Genomic DNA, 14,237 nt, shown 5'->3' with positions numbered 1-14,237 from the left:
CTGAAAGGAGCAGTCAGAAATCTGGCACACAGACAGTGTGAAATCAGAGCAAAAACAAATCTAATCAACCTTCAGAATAAATGCCCAAGTCCAAAAAAAGCAAACCAGCAGACTATGCACAAAAATCAAGGTTATGGAGGAGGCCAGTCTGCTCCTTTCTGTGTGCGTATGGCTGTTGACTCGTGGTTTGTTTACAGACTGACTAGGAGAGAGTGAATTGAATAATGTATTCGGCAAACAGCATAAATATTTTTGCTGCTCAGCCAGCTGGATGTTAACTAACCCATTAATATTTACTTGATGAATATTCACCCATACAGATGCTTTCATTGGTCTAAGTGCTCCAGTGTAAGTGGATAGCTCTCCTCTACACCCTATTGAATTCTGAAATGTCTGAGGAAAATAAGCATTTAAGGTGACAATGAGAAAGCATCAGTGAGAGTAGAAGAACCCATTTCAGCATATTGCTGGTATGTGGAGTAATGTGCCAGCTGTCCTCAAGTTTCCAAGGTCTGCCAAGTGACCTTAAGGATATGCTGTGGAGAGACATCTTCTTCCTTTCAAGCCATGGCTCAGCCAGTGGCTGCTGGTGATACTAGAGCTCCTCATAGGAAATAGAGAGATTTAAAACAAACACAGACAAAGCAGCAGTATAAAAGTAGCATGAGAAAATAAATTTCAGACATACACAAGCAAAAGACATGTGACAAAATATGTGCTTCAGAGGCAAACTTTCTAAACCATGACTATGTGAGGCATAGGTCCTTCCTCTCTTCTTGAAAACATGGAATTGAATAGGAGGAATTCTTCAAACCTTATTTAAAAAAAAAAAATCTTTAAATTGTAATGAAGCATGGTATTATCATTACTTGTTATTCACAGTAAAGCAGCACTATCAATGTTAAAAGTGAGACTCTTATTGTACCAAGTCTGTCTGGTGAGTGCAAATGTTCTCAGTGTTTTCCCACTAAACAGAAAAAGCAGGTGCAGGGTTGGGAAGAAGGTTTATGAAACATGAGGAGAATGAACACGTTGATCTGAGCTGAGTCATAGGCTGAGAGGTGTTTCCTCAGCCATATAAACTAAATGTAAGGACAAAAAAATTTCTTGGGCAGAAACAGGCAGATTCTTTTTTCAGGAAAAGACAGTTTCCTCCAGACCAGCTGAATGCTGGGGTAGCACATGGGTGTCAGCATGGCTTAGATATAAAAACCTTCATCCAGGCCCCCTGAGCTGCATGGTCACCTCATGTCAGGGTGTACAATAGTAACCTGTGCTGGAAATCAGTGGGGAGCCTTCTTAGAAATGACTCCATATAAAACAGCAGAAGGAAAATCAAGTAACTGTGTCATTTCTGCGCAGTTCTTCTCTGAAATGGAGCTTTCTCTCAAGGCAAATTTCACTTCTGTTATCACCTTGATTCTGGGCAACTGACTTTGCCACTGCTGATGGTTTGATTTGTCTCTTTTCTTCCTACTTTGTCTCTCAATTCATTGCCACTGACAGGAGATTCCCAAATATTTTTGGTGTCATTCCAAATCCCCAAGTGTGACAGCATCCTCGCCACTTTTATACACTGCCTCCTTCATTTTCTGGCATTTCATGTTTTCCTTTAGCACAAGTCAGTCTTTGGGCTGCCGTGTCCCTCAGCTCTGGGATGGAGAGATGAAACCAGAAGCCTCTGTAACTCCCTGAATCACTGCTGTATTACATAAGGAGCAGAAAAGGCACTGGGGAGTGGGGCAGTGAGGCAACAAGAATGTTTCTTTTATGTTCTTCCTGACTGCTGTTTTATGCTTTATACTTCAGAGATGCCAGAGCAAAGAGGCCAGGACATGGCATGAGTCCTGTCTGAATGCCTCTTCTGATCTCAGCTTCTGCTCATGATTCAGCCAAATGCCCAAGGCTTTGACTCATAATCAAGGCTGGAGTCTCCATTTCAAGGGAATCCTGGATCCCCAGTGTTTCAGTTTGCTGCAGCAGTTCCCTCCTCCTGCTCACTGGTGTTTCTGCTCTCTTCCTTTCCAGAGTCTAAAGCAAGCTGCCGGTTAGGCAGGTCTGCATCCACGTCAGGAGTGCCTCCTCCGTCTGTGGCGCCGCTCAGGCAGCCCGGTGACCTCCAGCCGAGCCAGGTACCATCGTTAGCCAATCGGGAATGACTCCATGTGCTGCAACATGCCAAATGTTCTCACCTCTCTGTCTGTCATTTGTTACTGTAAATGATTTTTTTGGTTTTTGTCTTTATTTTCTGTGCGTGTGCGTGCATCTGTGTGTGCGCATGTCTCATTGGCAATGAAATTCCGCTGGCCACAGCCAGCAGAATTTTCTTTGCTCTTGATTCCTTGTATCTTTTTTCTGTCTTCATTCTGTAATATAAATGTAGTAAAACTGTACTGTATGAACTGGCTGGGTTTTTTATTTTTTCGTGTTTTCTGTACTTTTTTACTATCTTAAAATTTATCAAAGTTTGATAAATTTAATCTATGCTTTTATGTAAATTTCTTTTAAATGTCTTGTCTAGAGCACTTACACCAATGCTTGTCAATGACTTGTACGTTCTTGACTTCTGCCCAGTTGTACTTTAATATTTGTGCCAGTCTCACATTTGGTTGGAGCTTAATGCATGATTGTATTACACCGTGATTTATCACTGTCCTGAAAACTGCTCTGACAGCAGTGATTTTGTTTAGTTGAGGCAGCTAGACTTCCTTCAGCTATAGACCATGTAATGCTTACAGGACTATTAAATAGTCCACTGTAGTTATTGTATATTGTTAGGAATCAAAAACAAAACCAAAAACCCAAATCAAAGGGGCACCATCTCCTTTTGTCTTAAACAGAGATACTTCTTTTCCCCTCATCAGAAACAAAACTGCCACATAGGAAGAAATGAAAGTGTTTGGGTTTGGCAAATTTCTCCGATAGAGAGAAAATGGAAAAGAAATAAAGACATGGGAAACCTATACTTACCTTTATTTTATATGCTAATACTGATATTGTAACATTTTGTTGTTCAGACCTGTATTATTAGTTTGATAGAACTGAGAGTAGCAATTGAAAGAAGAGGTTTTGCCTAAACATCATGTGAATGGCTTCTGTCAAAGCACTCCAGCACCACATCACTGCTGTGTACGTGTGGGGTGGATGTGCACAAGGAGACAGGAACACAGATGTATTTATGTGCACATGCACATATGTATGCACACACAGGCACCCTTATTTGAATGGAGAATTTTTTACTGCCTTTCAGGGAGTTTGTCCCCAAAATCCTATTGAGTGTCAGTGAGGTTTGAGTGGAAATCTCCCTGAGGATTGCTTTGCAATAATCACATATTTGTGTTTGTAGCTTGGTGAGTCACCCCAATAAGGTCTTGACCAAGGCAAGGACCACAAGAGTAAGGTTGATTTACTCGCTCCAGACAGGCAGCAACTTGTTAGGAAGGTTACATTTGGATAGCCTAGGCTGTACATCTTACAGTTCTGTAACCTGTATGAACTGATGCGATTGTATTACTTCTGAGCCCTGCCAGACACAAAGCCTGAGAGAACACTGCACATTCCTAAAGCATATTTTACATAAGTAAATCAAATCCATAATGGAGATTCAAAATGACGGCCTGTTTAAATAACACATCAAGTGTTCCTTCATCTAAGGAAGAAATTAGGGTAATTGTACTTCCAAAGGTTTTCAGTGTCCCAGTGTTCGTGTAGTATATATTTTTGATTAAATGGGTCTTACAGCACGCATGATGCTTTGCTGTTTACTCAGTGGCAAAGGCACCTTGGGTGTTTTGAAGGGATTTTAGCCTGTCAGTTTATACTAAGAACTAAACAATAAGCCTTGAAAGCAGAAGCTGATGTGATAGAAGAGATAATGAGCCTCTTAGAAGCTGTGGCCAGGGTTCACTGAAACTGTGGAGGGAAAAATCCACCTCAATTCATACAGAAGAAAGGAAAAAAGATGATAAGAGGAATTTTCAAGTAAGAGGGTGATCTTGTTAATTGAATAATGTATGGTATGGTCATGACTTCATGAAAAACAAGAAAAACTAGTGCAACCATTTTCTCCTTAAGTCTTCCCTTTAAGCTGACAATCTCTTATGTCCATCTATTATGTTGCCATTTACTAGGATAGCATAATTTTTAAAGGTATGGGTTTGACCCTGATTTCAGAGGAATGACAGAAGTCTCATCCCCATGGCAGATACAAACATTAATTGTTCTTTCAACACCTATTCTATCTTAATGTGCAAATAATGTTTGAGGGGTGAAATGTGTTTCCAGCAGCTGGGCTGTTAGCCCACTCTCAATGTGACAGATTGTGGCATACAGGGTATCTATTTTTGTGTGCTATGGCTATTGATTGTATTGTTAGTGCTTTCCTTAACACCATCATAATGAGAAGTTAAACTTTCCAAAAGATGTCCAAAAGAAGATGTACTGTGGTTTCTACCTCTTTGATCAGACAGGCACAGCTAGCATTCAAACAGAGATACAAGATCTGGGAAAGGGCAGATTACTGTTAATTGGTTTTCTCAAATCTTCATGGATCCCAGAATGATGGTTTTCAATATGTTTAATCTGGAAAAAAAGACAAATTTGCAGCTGAGTTCTCAAAACCCATCATTTTCAATACAATCATTCAAAGAACTGTTCACTATGCTTAGTAATTAAAATAGATCTGATCTAAGGAAACCTGTATTGTAATTCCAACCATATGTTGGATAATTATGTAACTATTGTCATTTAACTCTCCTCTGCCTTATTTTCTTACTTATTGTTTGCTTATTGGTGTAGGAATTTTGAGGATTAATCAGTTAGTATTCACAGAACATATTTATACTATACTGATTGTAAGCAGTAGAGTGATCACTTAAAAATAAGAAGGGCTTATGAGCAGAGATTAATTATGTGGCTGGTCTCTGATGGAGAACACTAAAAATTCTGTAGTGTACTGGCAGCCAGTATTTACCAACATACTGAGCCAGATAGAGAAGCTGCTGTCTGCCCTTAGTTCTGGGAAATGGTGAGGGCATTTGGAAAGGGCTGGTTTCTGGAAGCAACCTTGGATGAATTATCTCAATTTAAATGGAAAGATAAACATAGGTTTATCTTGGAACTGGACTTATTGATTGTGAAAGGACAAAGCTTAAGAAATTAAGGGAGTAGCAGAGGAAGTCAGATGGGGGGCTTGGAACTGTTGTAATGCAGAAACATAAAATATTTTTGAGCTACAAAAGTGGCACATAGCTGTATTTCCTGAATGCAGATCTAAATATAAATATCCTAAAGAGAGGGGTATAAGTAGCAGAGAGGTATTCTAGATATGACATACTGTCTTGTAAAGAAATGAAAGAAGGAAAGAAGGAAATGGTAAACATGCAAAAGCAGGCCATCCTCATGTGCCAAAAGACAATCCAGCAGAGAAGATGACCAGCCTGTCTGAACAGAGTTTTAGCTGGAACTCAGGAAAAAAAGGAGAGCATATGAAAGTTGGAAGAAGGGGGAGGCAACTCAGGAGGACAAGAGTGTCATGAGGTTATGCAGGGAGGAAACTAGAAGACACAAATCCTGACTAGCACCTAATCTGTCTACTGCCATAAAAGACAATAAAAAATATTTCTATAAATACGTTAGCAGGAAAAGGAAATCTAAAGAGAATCTCCATATTTTTTTTTGGATGCAGGGAAACATAATGAAAAAGGATGAGGAAAATGCTGGTGTACTTAATGCCTTCTTTACCTCAGTGTTCAATAGTAAGAGCAGCTGTTCTCCAGGTACCAGCCTGAGCTGGCAGACCAACACAGGAAGCAGTACGAAGCCCCCACAATGTGAGGGAAATGGTCAGTGACCTGCTACAGCACTTAAAAACACGTAGTAGCATATCATGTGTGCATATGAGGAAAAAATTCTTCATGGAAAGGGTTGTCATACAACAGAACAGGCTGCCCCAGGAAGTGGATGAGTCCATCTTACCACCCCTGGAGGTATTTATAAGATGAGTAGATGTGACACCTGGGGACATTGTTTAGTATTGGGCTTGTCAGTGCTGGGTTAAGGGCATTTTTCAACATAAGTGATTCTCCTTGTATAAAGGTACTCTGGTGGTTCACAAAAAGCTTACAGGGACTGGAGAAATGTTATAGAAGGCAAAGCAAGTTATATCTTAGTGATAAAAATGTTTGAATAACATTAGATAGTAAAAGTCCATCTGTCTTTGGCCTTTATATGGAAGTGAAAACAAGTAACAGTCTTTTGTAGCTATCTAAGTGGACAGAAACAGTAGAATTTAACCACTTTTTGAAGTTTATTAAGTAGAATAAACATAGTCCACAGATGCCCCAGTAAATAATTCTTCACCCATTTTGCTGGAGCCTCCGTGTGGGTGCCTGAGATTTCTGCAGCAGGCATGGTCAAGGGTTTCACCCTGCAGTGGTAAATGCTCAGCCCTGCCAGGGAACCCTCGCAGTGAACAAAACCATTCACTGCCAGGGAACCCTCACAGTGAACAAAACCATTCAGCAGGATTTGGAGTCACAGGTATCACTGCTATGCAGGGATGTTTCCCTGCCATCCTGTCTTTCTCCACATCTTCACCTCAGGGTAACAAAGGATTACATTCCATCGATGAGCTCAGATATCCCTGTGGCACACAGGGTATGTGTGCACTGAGCATGTCAGCCACAAAAGAGGAAAACGTTTCAAGCAAATTGTAGAAGTCCCTCTGCTGGAGAGCACAGCAACTTGCATCCAGAGTTTTAATGCAGATAAAATCCTCTGTGTATCACTGCTGTGCTTCTCTGAAGCAGTCTTCAGCACAGCAAAACCCCCCTGATTCCCATTTTAAGGAAAAAAAAAGAGATTATATAAACATCTTGGCATTTTTTTCTGCAAAGGAACTTTGCAAAGAGAGGTTTTCGTTAATTTGGAGACAGTGATTGGAAAATCCTGTGTACTTAGCTGCCTAGCAGCAGCACAGTAGTGCATGTTTTTAAGACCCATGGTCTGAAGGAAAACACACTCTGAAAACAACACTACTGGTAGCTAGAGTTTCATATTTAAGCTTTCCTGCAAAGCAGAGCCTATTTTCAGACAGATTCCCACAAAACTGTGTTCCTTATCTGCAAATGTGCAGCCTCTCCTCATGCTGCCTGTTAGTTTCTTGCTTTTAAACGGCCAGACAGCACTGTTGCTGTTGCCTCCTCAAGGTATGTTATCTTAATTCTGAGGGTCTGTATGCCTCTTAAGGTTTGGTATCTTGTGGGGAGGATAGGGCAGTGATATCTGGCTCCAATTTAAGCAAGGAAAGAAGATTTAAACTTTACAGAGATGATCAAAGTAAAATCCAGAAGCCATGCTGAGATTAGGAGGACTGACTCAGAGGAGGGAATGAAGATACATGGACAGCTATGAATTAAGGAGTCTCAATGTGCATTGAAGGAACTGAGAAAAAGCTGGAAAATATATCAGCATCAACACTGAAATTTTTTGTGGCTTATTTTAAAAAATTGCAGCTCAGTTCATTACTTGCCTGGTATCTGCCTGAGCCCTCTGCAAGCTGAGACAGCATTTTACTTTGCCCACATGACCACATTGGTAAACATGACACAGAAGGAACAAGATGGACAAACTAACCATTACCTTCCAAAATTCAGGACAGTTCTCACTTAGTTTATGATTTGTATGAATATAATATAGCAAAGGGGAAAGGCCTCCCAAGAGTGAACTTGACCATTGTCTTGCACCAAATGAAGTGAATCCATCAATAGTTTATTTGAGAATACGTCTTTGTTAGGCAAGAATTTTAGATACAAGTTGGCTCCTTAAATTCATGTCTAGGTAGATAAATAATAAAAGACTTGTAGAAGAACCAAGTTCTGGGGGAGGCTGGTGCCTGGGGCTGGCAGGCTGAGGGGGCTGTGGTACAAACATGGAAATCCAAGGTTCACAGAGACAGGAAGCAAGAGACCAGGAGTTTTCCAGCAGTTTTCCAACATAACAATGTACGTAGCAAACTAAGAAGCAGATTTTCTACTTTCCATATGCAGCTGGGAGGGTTTGTCTTTGTGTTCATGTCCCATTGGCCTGGGACAGGGGTAGGGCACATCAGGGTGTGTGAGCAAGGATGGGAGGGAAGCCCCTTGGGATAGTTTGGGTCTGTGCTGGCAGTGGCCTGGGTGAAAATCCATTTTAGCAACTGTTCAAAATGGATGATTTGGCTAATCCAAAAGGATTAGAAAAAGCTTTATTTACCCCAGAGCCAGAGAGGTGAAGCCAGATGCTGCTGGAGGTTTGATCCCCGTCCCACTATGGGCAGCTGGGCTCAACACACCCCATTCAGCCAGCCCATCCCTCATCCCATATCTGCATCCTGCATCTGCAGGGGAAGTGGAGGCTTCACTGGAGCCAACCCACCCCAGTCCTGCCCTGCACTGGAGGGAGGGAGAGAGGGAGGAAAGGAGAGAAGGAGGAGGCTTGCTCCAGCCTCAGCTGTTAAATCCCCATTCTTCCACACAACAGCTTAGATAATGTTTTATTAACACTCAGTATTTAGGTGCGAACTGAAATGCAATCAAAATGAACATATTGTACTGAGAAAAAAAATTCTAGCATTAAAACTGATATGAGACCTTCAGGGTGACTATGATTTCATTTTGTACTCCAGCTGAAAAATCCCAAACACCCATTCTAATTGTTCCAGTTTAAAATGAAAGCATGATGGAAGGGAAATACCACAAAGAAGAAGCTGAGACATATATTTAGCTGCTTTTCACATGCATCAGTTGAGCAATACCTTGTAGTTTAAGTGCATCATAAGCTCATTGTGAAAAATATACAAAGCTTTAGAGGAATTCAATTTTGAATTGAATTTTGACAAGTACTGAGTACTCTTCAGCAACACAGCTACATATTTGTCTCATGCCTAAATCAGTTAAATATCACAAGCCCAGCTTGTAATGTGTCTAGCTTTAGTTGTTATACAAAGCATATTATGGTCTTTGTATGCCTTGTAAGCATTGTGGTCATCCTGTAATTAGTGAATGTAGGGAGTGTAAATTGTTACCATTATGACTATAATTATTTTTGAAGGCACCTAGACAAAGTACTTTCCCAGTGAATTGACATAATCATGCTTTAGTTGGCAAATGTGCATCTGAAAGTGAATACTCTGTGAGCATAAACAAAGCATCTGTGCTCTTCTATTATTCTCAGCTTAGAGCTGCCATTTCCCCCAGATAGTATAGTGTACAAGAGTTCAAAGAGCCAGCAAACACCCTGCAGTTGTGGGGCACAGTAGCAGAGTTGGGTTCCTGACTACTGTAGTTAATAAATTCTGCTGCTGAGGAATGAGCACCTATAAATCAAGATCCACTGTTCTGTATCTGATCACAGCAGTCTTTTTTTAGCTTCCATTATATGAAAGAAATATAGTCATTGCAGGTAAATGGTGAACTCTGTGGACTGAAGTAGTCCTTCGTCCCGTTTGAATACTAGGGAAATGGTAGTAAAAAAATTAAGTGTGCTAGTAAGAGAATTTGTGTTACACAGCACAAACCTGTGTTAGTGCTCAGTACTGTCAATCTGTGTAGATAAACTCCCTGATGAATCTCAGCCTAGAACTAGCATCAGACTCGATTGATTCTGCTATTTTGGCTCTTATAATGCACAAGGATTTGCAAGGAAAGAATCAGCTTTTGTCATCCTTGCTCTCTGGACCAAAGGGAAAAGCAGTCCCCTTGAGCTGCTGGTTAAAGATCTCAGGGGACATGCAGTCCCACATTTCTATTCAAAGGGAATATCTAACTACTGTGCTAATTGCCACTCTTATAATTTTCTCTGTCCCTCTTTTCTCCTCTAATTTTCTAAAGTTCTGAAAGTCTACTGTGTATTTTGGACATAGAATAGCAAAACATACGAAACAATTCATGGGACAGTGGCAATCGTTTTCCTCCCCCTGTGTGTAAATGCCAAGTGTTCCTCTTGAGCCTGTGCAATGCCTCTGAGATGTCTGTCTCTGTGCTCCTGGAGCCAAGGTTATGGTTGCTCCTTTTTGATACTTGATCCTTTTCTTCATCCAAAATATATGTCCACAGTGTGGGAACAGTCCCATGCCACTCACTCTGTAATCAGAGCCCCATGGGGCTTTGGTCTGGACTTTCTATACACTATTTATTACTTTGGATGGTAGTTTCTATTTTTGCCTGAGAAGATATTCACTTAAAGGAACTTAATTACTCCTTATGTTTAGCCATCACATTTAATAAGGCTTGGGATAGTCACTGGATCCAAAACCTGCTTAATGTTGGCCGCTAGGATCTACCACAATATTGATTGTGGTGGTGTGCAAGAGCCGTAGTTCTGCGTTGGTAGACAATGTGCATGGAACAAAGACTGTTCCTGCCCCAAGGATTCATAAGCTCAGTGTAATAGATGAAAAAGTAAGAGGTTGCAGATGGGAGTAGACTGGTATGTGTGTCTGTAAGGAATTGCTTAAGGTTTGGTTTTTGTGACATTAGAAAGTGCAAAAACTATTTGGGGTGCAATCTACCATATCTGTGACAGTGATTTTACATAGTTTTATGTGTCACTGACACAAAGAAATGCATTTGAATTGGAGTGGAAAACCAAGTATATTTTACTTGGTTCACTTTACAAATTATGTCTCTCTCTCAATGGCCCTCTCATGGAGAAATCTTTGGTGTCTGTGGAGGCAAAGAAAAAGGATTGTAGGCATAGGATAAGGTTGTGGATTCTAGTTTTGCAAATGGCTGGGAGAAGGAAAGTACACTGGGTCCTACCTGGGAGGATGGACACCCACCAAGGGGTACAGAGAGAAGTCCCTGGCACAGGCACTTCATTGATGGGACAGGGGCCACCTTGACCTTGAGATGATGACTGGATTTAACCAGTGTGTGGCCTGAGTGTATCTAAAAACCTGAATCATCCAGAGCCATAGGCTTTTACTATCTTGTTCAGACTGAATGTTCGTAGGTGTCAGGGATGAGTCACCCAGACTGCCACCACCTCGAGAGAAGTGCTGGGGCATGAGGCATGAGCTGTGTCCTGCAGTGTCACACAGCCCTCTGGGGACTTTGCACTGCTAAGAATCTGCACGACTTTGGATTTCCATTTGTGCCTCTCTAAAGTGCAGCAGAGCCCTATGCCCACGAGAGGGAGTGGTTGGATTACTTTCCACAGTTCCGGGCTTTTCCTGCAAAGCTGGATCTCTTGCGCACATGAACGCAAAATTCTGCTGCCGACAGTCCAGCCAAATATGCTGTCAACATTTTGGATAAGAGCAACAACAAGAATGTTAATGCTTTGGGGAAGGCTCCACATTGCATTGTGTTGAGTTTCAGCTTGAATCTGGTCTTACATAATCAGTGCATCAGTCCAGAGCAGTGTAAATGGTTTCTAAATATAAAAATTGCAAATAAAAAAATGCCTATTAATATAATTTAGAAAAGAAAAATAATTAAAAGAAAATTAAAACCTTGAAGTAGGTGGAATTGCCACATCCATCATGCCTCACCTCCAAGGCATGCCTGACTGATTGGCATGAGAAGCAAATGTGTCAAAGCTGTCTTTTGCTGGCAGACAAGCCTGCTGTTGCTGTACCAACATCTTTTCTTCCTCATTCAGCTGGGTTGGTTGTGCAGCAGAAGCAGGCCAGTGCATTGCTTTGCCAGGACTCTGATTTAAGGGTGGCTCCACACTGCCAAAGCAGCCTCTGTCCCACAGCCTGGGGACACCAGGCACAGTAGGTCCTAGGGCCCAACATGCCTTTGGTGACTCTCCCTCTCCATACAGGTAATAGAACAGTTTTTTAGACACCAAATAGATGTGTCGGGGGAAGCAGTAATGGGTGAAAGTAGATCATCTGTAGAAAAAGTAATGCCACAGAGGGTGTCAGACATGTGACCAGAGGGACCAGTCTGAGCACCACCTAGTCTCTCATCCTGCCTTGCCCTCAAGTGCCAGCATGGCTGCCACTATTTCAGCTGTGGTGGAAGAGAGGAGCAGAAAGAGTATCCCATTCCTTTACCCTGAGATCTTCTTATTCCTGCACAAGCTTTGTGAGCTTGTCAGCAGAGAACAGAATGAGGTGAGCTCCGTGATAGAAATTATTGAAACCTTTCAAATGCATGATATTCTGACAAAGAATGAAATATTACAGCATTTATGAGGTTTTCACTTCACACTCAGCATTTTTTTACTATTCTTACCTTGCTGTTTCTCAGATTGGGAATTACAGTTTCTTGACCAGGCACAGGACAATCATGAAAAGACCTTAGCTGTGTGGTCAGAGGTTTCAGGGGCTTGCTATGTTGCGTCTGGTTTTGATAGAGCTGAGATGGTGTGTTTCAACCCTTTGAGAAACAGTCAGCTCAACAGAGAGATTTATGGGGACAGACGCTGCAGCCAGTGCAGTACAATGTAGGTGGTTGTTCCCTGGAAGTTGATGACAACTGTGTGTCTGTGGAGCCTGAGGGCTTGAGTGTGGGGGCAACAGCCAAGCATGGCCTCTGCACTCAGACCTTTCTTTTGAGAGCCAGACTTGAGCACGGGTGTACAGAGTGGGATCCACAGGAGTTAGTAATTCATATTTCCAATAAGATATGTATGCAGGTCAATGACATGGAGAGACACAGCCTTGAAAGTCTTGTGTCACCACTGAGCATCTGTGCCTGAGCTGGGATTCTTGCAGCTAGTGAGACCACTGTCTGTACTGCCTACTAAAGAAACTAAAAATTATCTGGAAGTTCTTCATCTCATTTTTAGCTGCTCTTCCAGCACTGTACATGGTTCTACTAAAAATAGGTAACAACTAATGCTAAACAAATATATAATGTCATTTGTGTGAAATAATTGCAGTCCAAACATCAATAAGTTGCCTGTAAAATAATTTAATTTGGTAGCATTGGTAGCATTCCATCCTCTTCAGGGAATCTCTCTTTAAGGCATATGTAATAAGTTTACTTATTCTCTTCTAAAACTTGTAAATTCACTTCAAAACTTGTTCTGAGACTTTTGTATGCAAACAATTAGTTTTGCCACAGTCCCAGAACAATAGCACTTGCTAAGTTTATTTCAAATGGTCTTGCAACCACTCTTGAAGACATTGTGCCTTGGTTAAAAATTTATTTAAATAAAACCCAGAAGCATGCAATTTCCTTTTTCCCCATCCCCTTTTCTGTGTGTATTTATGTTTAACTCAGGGCAAGAATTTTATAATATTCTTAAAGGAAAAGATAGAAATAAAAATGGCATGAATTCATGAAAGCATGGGTTTATATATAGGCATTCTTTGTAAATGAACCAAACATTCTGTATCCTAGGTAGAACAACCTTATTTGTCTGCTACTACACATTTCAGTTTCCTCCACGCACTCCCACTTGTCCTTCTGTTTTGAGCCAAGTGTATTGTCCCATGTTTCTGTTGGACCTGCGTGTGCCTGGTGCATCAAACACGACACAGAGCAGCCAGGCTGTCCCCACCGTCTGCCTTGAGTCACAACCCATCCAGGCTTTGTTCTCATGGCTGTCACCACCCCACCAGACTCTCTCGGTGTTTGTGTAGCCTTATACAGTATATTGCACTGACTGTACCTGTATAGTATCTCGTCTGTATACTGTATGCACATAAATATGTATATTCACTCATGTATGTATGTATAGGACGTTTCTATATCTCTGTATATGTACGTGTGTTTGTTCATAGTCTTTCACTAGAAATGTGTGGCTATTCATATACATTGTGTATGTCAATTATAAAAAAAAGTATGAATGCCAGCACCCACTTTTGATAACCTACTTTTATTCTCATTTTGTCTTGTTAAAACAATGAAAATAAAAGCATCATGTATTTTAAATGAGAACTTTAAAAGATTTTTTTTTTTTACTAATTCTTAAGGTTTCCAGTTTTTTCAGAAAAATTGTTTGAACAGATCCAAAATGGCAAGAATACTGATGTTTCTCATGACAGTTTTCTGTAGTTGAAAAATATTTGGTAACAGCCTAGAGTATGTAGTTTTGGGTGTCTGTATCTTATGCAGGTCAAGTGCTCCAAGGTGTAGAAATGCCCTAAACCAGCTGGACTCTTGTGCTGCAAATCCCAACCCTATTCACGTGAGGGATTTGCTGTCAGTCTAGGAGTGACTCACATCCATAACATCTTACATTAATAGATATTGGATACAGAAGGGCCTTAGGCTGGAAAGAGTTTCTCCAGTGCA

At 41.0% G+C, this 14,237-nt stretch overlaps 1 protein-coding gene across 6 annotated transcripts in view; it reads left to right on the top strand.

The window, feature by feature from the left end:
* Positions 1-14,237, top strand: part of NYAP2 (neuronal tyrosine-phosphorylated phosphoinositide-3-kinase adaptor 2) — a 160,643-nt gene that overhangs the window by 131,005 nt on the left and 15,401 nt on the right. For all 6 annotated transcript variants that reach the window (XM_085069621.1, XM_085069620.1, XM_085069619.1 and 3 more), the window contains one exon: positions 2,029-2,132. In XM_085069621.1, coding sequence (XP_084925747.1) covers positions 2,029-2,132 — 104 coding nt within the window. The remainder of the gene's footprint in view (positions 1-2,028; positions 2,133-14,237) is intronic.

Source organism: Lichenostomus cassidix, chromosome 9, assembly GCF_008360975.1.
Source record: "Lichenostomus cassidix isolate B80296 chromosome 9, HeHo_3.0, whole genome shotgun sequence".
NCBI classification, from domain to species: domain Eukaryota; kingdom Metazoa; phylum Chordata; class Aves; order Passeriformes; family Meliphagidae; genus Lichenostomus; species Lichenostomus cassidix.
The sequence above is the reverse complement of the archived record's forward strand: the minus strand, read 5'-3'. Positions and strand labels throughout refer to the sequence as shown.